At 42.0% G+C, this 13,417-nt stretch overlaps 1 protein-coding gene across 1 annotated transcript in view; it reads right to left on the bottom strand.

Moving 5' to 3' along the window:
• LOC148511946 (inter-alpha-trypsin inhibitor heavy chain H3-like) overlaps window positions 1-13,417 on the bottom strand; it is a 342,978-nt gene that overhangs the window by 213,360 nt on the left and 116,201 nt on the right. The window contains exon 6 of the mRNA XM_088482498.1: window positions 9,392-9,480. Within this exon, the coding sequence (XP_088338624.1) occupies window positions 9,392-9,480 (89 nt within the window). The remainder of the gene's footprint in view (window positions 1-9,391; window positions 9,481-13,417) is intronic.

The raw sequence follows: 13,417 nt of genomic DNA on the forward strand, positions 1-13,417 counted from the left end.
ATGATAGTAAGGCGGCACTCGTGGGCTTTTTAGAAGTAAGAGTCAAAGACCTAGTGTCTTTGACTCTTACTTCTAAAAAACCCACGAGTGCCGCCTTACTATCATTGTTTATATATATATATATTTATATAGGTATGTATATATATATATATATATATAATGCATATAGGTGTGTGTGTATATATATATGGGTGTATATATATATATATATATATATAGATATATAATGCATATAGGTGTGTGTATATATATATATATATATATGGGTGTGTATATGTATATATATTTATATAGGTGTGTATGTGTATATATATATATATATATATATATAGGGGTGTGTAAATATATGTATATATATATATATATATAGGTGTGTGTACATATATCAGTGGTGTAACTAGGGTATTTGGAGCCTAGGGCAAATTTAAAAATGGATTCCCCCCTATGTGTGTGCACCGGAGTGCGCAGTAAAAATGGGCATGGTCACTTACAAATGGGGCATGTCAACATGACACACCCCTTTATCATCACTCTGAACATTCCTTTCCATATGCACCTTAGCCTCAGTAGTGCCCCTTATACAGTACCCCCAGTATGCAAAGTCCCCAGTTGTGGTCTCTATTATGCAGGCCCATAGTAGTGCCCCTTATACAGTACCCCCAGTAGTGGACCCCCTTATGCAGCCCCCCATTAGTTCCCCTTATACAGTAACCCCAGTAGTGGTCCCCCTTATGCAGCCCCTCATTAGTTCACCTTATTCAGTGCCCCCTGTGGTGGTCTCCCTTATGCAGTGCCCCATGTAGTGGTCCCCCCTATAAAGTGCCCACAGTAGTGGTCCCCCTTATATAGTGCCCCCAGTAGCAGTCCCCCCAGTAGTGGTACCCCCTTATGTAGTGCCCTTTATATAGTGCCCCCAGTAGTAGCCCCCCTATACAGTGCCCTCAGTAGTGGTACTCCCTATGCAGTGCCCTTTATATAGTGTCCCCAGCAGTAGTCCCCCCCATGCAGTGCCCCCAGTAGTGGTCCCCCTTATGCAGGCCCCCAGTAGTGGTCCTCCTTATGCAGGCCCCCAGCAGTGATCTCCCCTATCCAGTGCCCCTTATAGAGTGCCCCCTGTAGTGGTCCTCCCTATTTAGTGCCCCCAGTGGTGGTCCCCCCAGTGCAGTGCCCCTTGTGCCCCTAGTAGTAAGCCTCTTATATAGAGCCCTCAGCAGTAGTCCACCCCCCATGCAGTGCCCTAAGTAGAGGTCCCCCTTAAGCAGGCCCTCAGTAGTGGTCCACCATATCCTTTGCCCTTATACAGTGCCCCCTGTAGTGGTCCTCCTTCTTTAGTGCCCCCAGTAGTGGTCCCCTAGTAGTAAACCCCTTATATAGTGTCCCCAGTAGTAGTTTCCCTTGTGCCCCTAGTAGTAAGCCCCTTATATAGTGCCCCCAGTAGTAGTTTCCCCCCCCCTCCCAGTAGTAGTCCACAGTAGAGGTTCCCCCTCTTGATGCAGTGCCCCCAGTAATAGCCCCCCCAGTTGTAGTCCCTAGTAGTGCCCCACCCCAATAGAGGTCCTCCCAGTAATAATGCCCCCCCTCCCCTTAGTGCAGACACACAAGTAAAAAAAAAATACACTTACCTTAATCCACGCTCCGGTTTCGGCCACTGATCCCGCCGCCGCACTTTAGTCCTCCCGGGCTGGCATGCTATGCATTATGGGAGAAACATCATGATGACATGACATCTCTCCCATTACCCACTGCATGAGCCGGAAGGTGGAGCTCATGAGTGAGCTCCAGTCTGGCTCTTGCAGTGGGCGCTGCAGCAGTCAATGAGAGTCTGTCTGACTCTCATTGGCTGCTGGTTAACACACACATCGCCGATGTTTGTGCAGCTGCAGTAGCCAATGAGAGTCTGTCAGCGCTACACTGCCTAACTAGGGCGGGCCGGTACCGTGGCCAGTGGGGGGGGGGGTGCCCTGCTCGACCCCTCTTAGCTACGCCACTGATATATATATATATGTATAGGAGTGTATATATATATATATATATATATATATAAATATATATATATATATATATAAATATATATATATATATATCCATATTTAGACGTTTAAGTCAAGGAGGGCACTCACCACGTTTTGATGAAAAAAAATGCTTTTAATATAAATAGTTAATCTCACCAAAGACAGTGTGTTTCAATCGACGTTTCGACCCCACTGGGTCTTTATCAAGATAAGTCACCGTGTGTCATCCATCCAGCATGCTGACCGTGCTTTTGGTCAGCATGCTGGATGGATGACACACGGTGACTTATCTTGATAAAGACCCAGTGGGGTCGAAACGTCGATTGAAACACACTGTCTTTGATGAGATTAACTATTTATATTAAAAGCATTTTTTTCATCTAAACATGGTGAGTGCCCTCTTTGACTTAAACGTCTAAATATGGATTTACAAGTGGAGTTACTATATTGATTTCCTTAGTGGTGCATGGACTTGCCTATATCTGGATGTGAGTGCAGTATTACACATGTTTTATATATATATATATATATATATATATATATATATATATAATATATATATATATATATATAAAAAGCTGAATAACTGCGGCACTTGGAGACTGATATACAAATAAATATATTGAATGAAGTCACAAAATTTCCAACGTTTCGGGGCCCTTAGGCTCCTTTGTCAAGGTGTGAATAAAATGTGTGTATGTATATGTCTAGTTGTCTACATGTTTATAATAAAATAATAGCCCAGGTCATTACTTGTAAAAGTAAAAGTTGTATTCACTTTGCTTGATGCTTTTGCATTTTATATACAGACTGTCGGGTGCACATGGAACGATATGCTCAATGAGTGATATCGTTCAATTACGTCACCGACTGCATCCCTGAACTTGCAGAATCTGGAGATCTCATTAAATTGACCTGCAAGTACGGCCGATGAAAAGATATTTTTAACGATCTGCGTGGTCGTCGATGCATTAAACAACCAAATTTGGGTTCACTGTTTCTCAGCCTCTGAGTGCCGCCTCTTGATTTTGGATTCTGTGTTGGGGGTACAGACCCCGAGAAGGGCATTGGAGCAAGTTTCTTGTCTGATGGTGACAGGTGATTGGAGTGCCAGGGCTAATCAGTTTGATATATATATATATATATATATATGTATATATATATATGTGTGTTTATTCACATGCCGATGCTGGAATCCCGATGCCCGGCTCTATATTAAAAGGTAATCATAAGTCTTTATGCAGTATTAATTTATTGTATTATTATATCACATAAGACTTCACATCAACGTTTCGGTCCGGTACATGGACCTTTGTCAAGATAACCATATAAGTGGACCAAACATACTATATGGTGGTATATAGTGTGTTTGGTCCACTTATGTCATTATCTTGACAAAGGTCCACGTACCGGACTGAAATGTTGATGTGAAGTCTCTGATTATCTCTATGTGATATAAGACAATAAATAAATTTTGCATCGGACGGGCATGCTGTATGATCCGGCATGCCAGACCAGTCGAATTATTACCCTTGGTCGCCCTACCTATGTAATGATCATGAGACAGGGTGGCAAACTGTCAAGGTAACAAAAGTTCTGATGATGGGTTGGAACTGGGACCCAGGAGGATGGGTAAAAGTACCCAGGTCTCTTTTGGGGCATGGGAGTACAGGAGAGATGTAACCAATATCGCCAATATGCAGCAACCACACACAACTCAAACCTCTGCCTCACAGCAGCTCACACTATAATCATGCTGTAAATGAGAGGGAGTTGCCATGCCCTCCCATGTAGTCATGCACTCCCACCATACCTGGGCCTGCTGAGTGTCTTGCAGCCCTGCTGGGACCACCCTATGTGTTTAATGGCCATTATGGTGTATGGCATAACGTGCAAGGGCCATTATGGTGTGTGGCATAATAATGTGTAAATGACACTACTGTGTGGTGTAATGTGACTGAGGGGCATTACTGTGTGGCATAATTTGAGTTGGGTGTACTATCGTGTAATCACGCCCCTTCCCAGCGAGACTACATCCCTTTTTTGTTTTTCAAAGCGCGCCTACGGCATGCTCTTTCCTCCTTTAGATGTGGAGGTGGGCACCAATGCTCTTTATGTACACAGAGCAGCAAAATATGTACTTTTGGCTCTACGTTGGTGGCACAGATGTGTCCTCCTCCGTGTTCAGCTCCTCTGCCCTAAAAAATTCCTACAGTGATCACTATCTAATCCTCTATAACTGCTAAACTAGGGCTTGGTCAATTGGAAAAATGCCTTTCCTTATCCTTGTGTGTCCTACACCAATGAAGGGCCAGCTTTACCTAACGGAAACCAAACAAATACCAAGGGCGGGATGTAATAGAGGGTATATAGGAGATTATAGCGCCAGAGAGAAATGAGATCCCCTGTCTTCAAGTTTTGGAATAACCCATATTGATAGGGTATCCAGATAAATAATAGATTAATATTTAAAACAAAGCACTCCCCCATTGGTGTGGGTGTCAGCTCATCAGTAATAGAATAACAATGGTGATTTGTTAATGAAAAATGTGTAAATAACAGAACTAATATCAAGCGCTCAATGTACTAATAAGTGCAATATTGCAAAAAGTACAATTGAAAATAAATATAAATATAAATGCACAATCGCAAGACCAGGGTATATGTGCAAAAATGCAATATAAAGTGCAAACCATGCAAGCAAGTGCAGATGAAGTGCAATACAATACAGTATGTAAACAAATATATAGATAAATAACTTAATACAAGAACTGTAATAATGTAAAAAAGGAGAATTTAATTATAACACAGATATGCCCTATAACAGGTAGGGCAATACACACAGTATAAAATATATTTAAAAAAATGCCACCAGTAGATTTTAAGAACAGTTGGCATAAAAAATGAAAACAAAATTGGAGGAATAAAAAAGGGAGGCTTATCTGATAGTAAATATGGTAAGTTCATGGAAGGTGGAACCAGGAGTCACCAACGCGTTTCGTCCAAATAATAGACTTCTTGAAGGGAGATGTAATAGAATTTGAGTTTGTAGATTTTGCGAGTTTCCTGGAAAACTCGCACATTTTGTAATCTCGAGCAATGTAATAGTGTGCGCGATCCTGCAAACTCACATTTTTCCAAATACACATTGTTCGAACTCGCATCTAGATGTTTCCCCAGGTTGTACATACAACTCGTGCAATGTAATAGGGTGCGAGTTCGAAACTCGCACATAAAACATTGCCATAATCTCGCCAAAAAATAGACCAAAGTGACAATGGAGAGTTGTATGTTAAAAATTAAAATCTTTTTTAAAAAAGGTTACAAAGGAATCTTTCAATCCATAAGCATATATAAATATGCATATAAGTGTAAAATCACCTTTTACACTTAAGGATGTAAATAATTCTTAATTCTTTTAAAAGTGTCTAAATCGAACCCATATTCGATTAGGAGCCAAAATTCTTGACTTTTTTTCAAACCCTATTGTGTGCTGAAATATGATCCCCGTTTTTTTGCTTAGACTTTTCGCTCTAGGCGAAAAGTCTTGGGGATAAGTTTTCTCCCTGGTGAAAAGTCTTGGGGATAAGTTTTCTCCCCGGCGAAAAGTCTTGGGGATAAGTTTTCTACCTGGCGAAAAGTCTTGTGTATAAGTTTTCTACCTGGCGAAAAGTCTTGGGGATAAGTTTTCTCTCCGGCGAAAAGTCTTGGGGATAAGTTTTTTCCCGGAAACCAAATTTTTGCAGCTAATTAAATACAAACATCTGTTCCATTTAAATATAGTTCAAAATAAATGAAACAGTCTCTGTTTAGTTTATAAAGAAAGACAGACACAAATTTAATTCAACGTACTTTACTAAACTAGTAAGGTAGCAGGAAAAAAACCACAAATTATAAGAACAACCAAAATTACTGTGAGGCAGATGAGCCTCTACCCCTCTCTGACCTTGTAGTTCCAACCCCTGTGTACGGGCACTTCGCCTCAGGGGACTCATTGGTGAGGCCGTATGGGGACTGGTGGCTTGTGAGCTGGGTGTAGATGCTGATGGCACTTCCCTAAGGGCCCTTTGTGCCAACAGCTCCCTTTGTAATGCCACAAAGGCGTGTGTTTGCTCCTGTATGGCAGCATTTTGGTCTCTGGCGGTCTGTGTTTGCTCCTGTATGGCAGCATTTTGGTCTCTGGTGGCTTGTGTTAGGTCCACCAGATGCCTACTGAAGTCACTAGCCATACGGGTGTGGGTCCCCTGGGCTACTGCAGAGGTCCTATTTAGCTTCCTGAGCTGGTGTGTGATGCTGTCCATTTGAATTTTTGCATCTACATGTACTGCATCTGGTGTTGACGGAAGGTGTGTAGGGACTGAGCCAGCTCTTCTGCACTGGGGGTGGGTGGCTGTGCTGTTCGCTGTGTTGGTGGATGTTGATGCTGTGCAGGTGGATTTCGACTTGTTGCCTCCACAGGACTAAGAGGAATTGTTGCCTCAGCCTCCTCCTCCTCCTCAGACATGTAGTGACTTCCTGGGACCCTAGACGCTGGTGGTGTGGTCCGCGGTGGAGGCACAGAAACTCCTGATGGTCCTGAAAAATTCAAATAAAATCTAGTGGAACTAAAATGTTGAAAAGTGTGTTAGGATTCATTTTGGAGTTTGAGTTTCACACATATATATATATATATATATATATATATATATATATATAAAAGTACATTCAGTAGTGACTGCAATAAAGTGACACAACGGGTGTCAATGCTTATGACACTGTAACGTAGCATTTGGCATGCAGATACACCCACTGTCTGTCCAAAAATATAGGTATTCCGCATATCATTGGAATCAGCAGGAGCTGCTTGTGTATTCTTTTTCCATTGATGTGCAAATAAAACACATTGTTACAATTAAATTGTCTATAATATAAAAAAAGAAAACATAAAAATTATAAGGCCTGTTTAACATGCAAGGAGGCTATGTATGTGTACAGATCTTTATCATTACCTTTTAATTAATACTTTAAAATATATATGTGTAGAACATAATTTCGACATTTTTATTGTTGTAGACTTTAATGTCACAATGTAAGGTTAATTAAGTAATGTGACATTTTTTATAAATTCAAAACTTAAAATAAAAAAAAACTGTGTAAGTGGGTTTTTCAAACGTTGGCATAACTCACCAGCCTGCTCCATTGACCTTTCCATGTGAGGTGTTTTAGGAGTTCTTGACCTCCTTGGTGCAGCAGATGTGTTTTAATAAAATAAATTAAAAAGTGAGATTAGACAAAATCAAATCAATTTGAAACAATGGCCCGTGTTGAATTGGAAAGGACGCAAAAAGGGTACCCGCCAAAACTGAAACAGGCAAAATATCCTGCCAGATTGGTGTAAAACAGCCTGACACCCCCCCCCCCCCCCAAAAGATGCACTGACATGGGGGATCACTATGAGCCGTATTCAATTTGATTCGCATCCGCGATACTTTTCCGCCTGCAAAACAGGCGAAGTAGATGGAAAGTCCGGGAGGCGGAAAAGTATCGCGCGTCCCCGCGATACTTTTCTGACTGCAAAACAGGCGAAGTAGGCGGAAAGTCCGGGAGGCGGAAAAGTATCACGGGTGCGAATCAAATTGTATAAGGGCCCAAATTGAATATGGCCTAATTATGGGAGTGCCTACAGGTGCGTACACACTACACCATTTAAAAAAAAAAAAATGGGATCTATAATACTTTTAAAAAAAGACAGTGAAAAGTAGTAACATTTGTTTGCATACTCACCATGATGACTAGGGGTTGCTGGCCGGTCAGTGTCAACAATATTTGGACCTGGAAAAACCTCAGGAGCAAAAACCGGCCTCAGCTCCTGTTCATATGGTGTGAAGTGAACTCTCACTGCTCGTCCTCCTCCTGTCATGCATCGCTGCCTATGCTCCTCAGCCTTTTTCTCTTTTGTATTCCTTTTAATATCATTATAGCGCTTTTTGAGATTTTTAAGGTCATGCCGGTATTCACTCGCTGCATTCACTGCATCAGTGATGTTATGCCACATCTCCTTTCGCCGCGTTGCTGATGTCCGGTGTGACTGTGCCCCAAGTACGTTTGGAAAAACAGGTACTATTGCACGGACCAGGGCGCAAGTTTCATCATAACTGAAGCGTATATTACACCCAGTACGTGTTTTCCCAGGGGCTGGGGATGCTTCAGCCTCCTCATCCTCAACACTACCCTCAGCCTCAGATTCCAGCTCCTGTGCTTCCTGCTCTACACTCTCCTGCTCCTCCACCTCTTCACTGCTCACCTCCTCACCAATATTAGGTTGCAGTACAACCTCCTCCTCCTCCTCCACCATCCTGGCCACCCTCCTTGCTTTTCTGGATGCCATGCTGCAGCACAATAACAAAACAATTGTAGGCTTTTTTTATACTCTCTCTCACCACTCCTTCACAAAACTCCTCAATACCTTTCAAAGGACAAAATGGAGGATAGGGGTTTATATAGGGTATGTGAGGTAGGCGTCAGGAGACTTTGGAGGGCCAATGAGTGACTTTGTTTAAACTCGACAGAACAGTAAATGAAACTCGCATTCCGGTTGGTCAAAAAAACCGCATACTTCCGGATCTGTATTCTCGCGAGAACACGCACGCTAAGTCGCAATTTGGTGAAAAAATGGCACCCCATTACATCGCACAAGTTGTATGGGAAACACGTTCAAAACAAATGTGCGAGAATGTGCGAGTTTAGAAATTGCTAAAAACTCGAACTCTATTACATCCCACCCCAAATGTCTGACTATGGCACATGTATGAATCCCCTGCAAGATGAGCTCTGTTGTATGTATTTTAATACAGAGAATGATATATACTTGTATGTTGTTACTTATTAATGATTTTATTAATTACATTTTTTTTATAAAAGTATAGGCTAAGAAGTAGGAGGAGTCAGAAATAGTAAGGGGAGGAGCCTATGCCTGGGGCCAGATGCTGACGCCAAGGTGGACCTGTGTGTTCTTGAAATGCCAGGGCCTAATTTTAGTCCCAGTCCGGCCCTGATCGAACTACATCAAATTTGTTTTTGAAATAGAGCTTAAAATCAAATTTTTGTAAATGTGGGATTTTGACAGTGATATGTACATTCGATTTGATTTGATTTCAGGTGAGCTAAATTTAACATAAAATTGACTACAAATTCAAATTCAAAACGGTCATCAGAAGTACTTGGTAAAACTAACTAGCTTACTTGAGAGCTGGGATTATGGCTTATTTATTTCATGCAAATATACACATATGCTAAACAAATATAAGAAAGAACTCTCTGCCACACCAAATGTACTACAATGAACGTAAAAATAATTATGCCATTATTACAGTACCTGATGTATTCCGTACCGATAAGACAAATGCTTGTTTATGACATAAATTACATTTTTTGGAACGACAGGTAATTTCGTAGGTGCAAAAAAGTGAACAAAATATCCATTAGCAACCTAAAATAAACACAAAACACAAACAAAAGTAAATGCCATAATCTGGGTGGGAAAACAAACTGCACAAGTTTCCACTTTAAATATGAGCCCAAACTAGTGAAAGGTTATAGAGTGTAAGAGGTAAATTTACTAAAGTGAGAGTTTTTAGAAGTGAGTTTTAGAAATGGAGATGTTGCCCATAGCAACGAATCAGATTCTACTTAACATTTAACTAGCACATTTTAGAAGATAATAGCTAGAATCTGGTTGGTTGCTATGGGCAACACCTCTTCTAAACTCACTTCTAAAAACTCTCACTTTAGTAAATTAACACCTAAGGGTCTACATCTTTAGATCTGCTATGAAGTGTACAGTAAATGCCTCTTTATAATAGAAATGGGTTACTTGAGGCAGATTTGCTGCCTTTCTTTTGGGAGATATTTTGCTTTGCCTGTACTGCACAGTGTACAGTGCTCTGCTGATTTACCTGAAGGAAATAGAACTTACAGGTTGTGAATGATCCATTAATATGTGCAGTTACATACAGGATACAGGGGCGTATCTATAATGGATGCAGGGTGTGCGGTGCACCCATATTTTCTAACACTTACCACTCCGAAATCCCGCGTCAGGTGTCACAGCCCTGCACAAAACACCTGGAAAATGTCAGTCGCGGGCATTTTCCTGGCGTTTTGCGCATACACAGTGGGGAAATTGCTTGGAAAATGGCGGCTGCACCATTGTCCAGATGACCTGCGCATGCGCAGTAGACTCTGGGCACAGACTAGTGTGCAGAGTCTACTGCAGTGGTCAGTCCGCTGCCTGCCGCTGGGGATAGAGGAGGGGGCCCCAGACAGGGAATGCACACGGGCCCCCTCCTCTCTTAATCATACTTACCTACCCTTCCGATTTGGTCGGGAGCCTCCCGAAAATCGGGTGCCGCTCCCGGCCCCCCGGAAAGGTAGGTAAGTCTCCCGGTCCCCGGCAGTCCATCTGGCTCGCCGCCATTCCCCCCGTGAATACAGTATTATTCCCGTCAGCGGGGGGCACGATAACGCGATTCGCATCATCATGTCCCCGCCCCCTGCTTCACACTGCCATTTATGAAGAGGGGGCGGGGCCGCGATGACGCGATCACGTTGTCACGCCCATGCCCCGCCCCCACTGACTAGACATAGTCCGGGTCACGCCCCCTTCTGATGGAACACGCCCCCTGCTGAGGATGCCCGACAGCTCCCTCCCGGAAGGAGGGAGCTACAAGTCGGCAACTCTGTCTCTTAATACACCCCTGAAAGGATATACTGTATACAAACATGGGAAGCATTTTATGGAATGGAATATATATAACTGAACTGATACTAGTGGTAATTCTATACATTTAAAGGCATGCCTTACTGTTCAGGCTATTGTGGGGCTTTTTGGACCATAAATGTGCCTGGAACATCCACCATAGAGAGTGATATAAGCAGAAAATAATGCAAGTTCAAATCTGAATCAATGTGTAAGTCATACTTGCCAACCCTCCCTCATTGTCAGGGAGACTCCCTGAAATAGTAGCAATCTCCCTGTCTCCCTGAAGAGTCTGCCAATCTCCCTGATTCTACCTTACCCCCATTATGTAGATGTTATATAAAAAAAAAAAAAAGAGATATATACATTTAAATGTGATCATTAGTATAATTTCCCTGCATTGGTTATAAGGCACAATGATCCCTATGGCTACATGCATTTTTTTAAAAGTATTAGTGTGTTTTCATCAACAAATAGATCTTACTAACTGCTTTTAAGCACATTTACATTGGGATATAAGTCAGTTTTATGGCACGTCTCTCAGATGTAGCAGTACACGTCCACTTTCCTGCCATGCTCAATAGGTGTTTCTATCACAATCTCCCTGAAATGATTTTTCAAAAGTAGGCAAGTATGGTGTAAGTAACATGTAAATCATGTCAATGTTTACAATGGCGACATTGTTAAATGCTGACAATAAACATGTCCGCATGTACAGAATTTCAGTATGTTCACAATGTCAACTTTTGAAATATCATTATGTGACATGTTGACATTCTGCACGGATTTACAGTGGAGGGTTAGGGTTAGGCACTAGGGGGAAGGTTAGTCTATAGGAGGGGAGGTTAGGGTTAGGCACTGTGGGGAAGGTTAGGAATAGGGGTTAGGATTAGCAATATACTTAATGCCTGTAATGCTGCTGGATCCACTGGAAGTCCTAATCAGCTGACCACCAGACCTGCCATTAAGGCTGTGACTAGGAGTATGAGAGCAGTGACGTCGCACAGGGGTCTGTGAGCAGCACCGTTGCTGCCTTATGGCCACTGCATCTGGCTATCAGGGTGCCTGGAACAATACCCTGCAGCCAATATCGCTGCTGCAGTGCCTCCTTTGGATGTTCAAAGCATGCAACACCTGCAGCCTACACAGCCGCCCGTAGCGGTCTGAAGACACTCTGGGCAGTGTTATACTTTCCAGTGCTAGTGGCCTTACCCCCTTAGCACGACATCATGATGTCAGTCGTTCAGGGGGTGGGGCCGGCACAGGGCGCACTGCTGTCCTGTTTTAGCACTGCCCACCATACCAGGAAAGTCACCACTAGACCACCAGGGACGCTGTGTTGAAATTCTAATCATGTCAACATTTCATCAGTGTCGACGTGATTGATATCTGCATGACATGAATGTCAACAAAATATACCACACATATTTGGAATTACTAGAACAGGTGGCCGGGACCAATACAATGTCAAATATATTCCGTACACATGTCATTTACAGTGTAGCATTAAGGTTTGTGTGAGCCCCAAAGCAACTAACTTGTGGGGGCCCTACCAATGAAAATGTCAATATAATTTGCTGGTGATGGTTTTAAAAAGTATAATGTGTAAATACATCCAGACTTACAAATATGTTAAACACACTGTAGTGCACCCAGGTCACATTATGCCATAAAGAAACTCTAGTTCACATATACCATAATGCCCCATAAGCTGGTGTTGTAGCTATCCGTTGGGGCCCCCAGTGTGTCAGGGCCCCATGGCAACCACTCCGCCTACCTTATTATTCTGGCACTGGTCATATCAAGAAAGCACCTTATTGTCATGTTATTTTATACTAAAAAGAAGGTCATTTTAAAATAATTTTTTAAGAAAAACACTAAAAATGAACGGGGGAAATAGGGATACAAAGTGGTGATAACAAGAGCTTTGTGATACTTCTATTTCTATTTCCCATGCACATTGAAAGGTTCCATAAGTTCCTACACATTCATGCAAAACACAGGAGCAGGTAAATATAGCAAGGAGCATGCACTAACCTGAGAATATGTGTTCAATTGCAAAAAGAAAAATACTCTACAACTCAAATATGATACAGATTATAAATGACCTTCACTATTCCACTTTACAAAACTTTAGTCTTTTATTAAAATCTACCTGTTGTTAACATATTGGATTTGATTTGGTAGCAGTAATAGAAGCCAGTTCCTTTTTCTAAAAATAGAATGTAAGGATACAGCTGGATGAGCAACATTCAGAAATAAAATGGTTTCACAAACACAATCGGTGTCTTTCAAATAGTACGACAGCAGTGGTAAACTGAGGGCACATTTTAAACATGAATCTCTACAACAACAAACTGGCCAAAATCAACAATTTAAAAAATTTGTTCACATTAAATGGTAATTGGGGCCTCCCAGTTATACCTTATTTTGTATATTAAACATGACATGAACATTTTTATAAACTAAGCACTTCAGATACAGGGATTGCCACTTTTGTGAGTGAAGTGCTTGGTTTCCTTGGGCCCCCACAAAGAACACCATTTGGGTTGTTGAGGGTTCTTAACAGGGGCATATTAAGAGAGGAGAGGGCCTGTGTGCATTTCCCCCTCCTCTCACCTCAGTGGCAGCCAGCGCACTGACAGCAGCAGTAGACTCCAGGCACTAG

Source organism: Taudactylus pleione, unplaced genomic scaffold (assembly GCF_031769625.1).
Source record: "Taudactylus pleione unplaced genomic scaffold, aTauple2 ptg000289l, whole genome shotgun sequence".
In the NCBI taxonomy this organism is placed as follows: domain Eukaryota; kingdom Metazoa; phylum Chordata; class Amphibia; order Anura; family Myobatrachidae; genus Taudactylus; species Taudactylus pleione.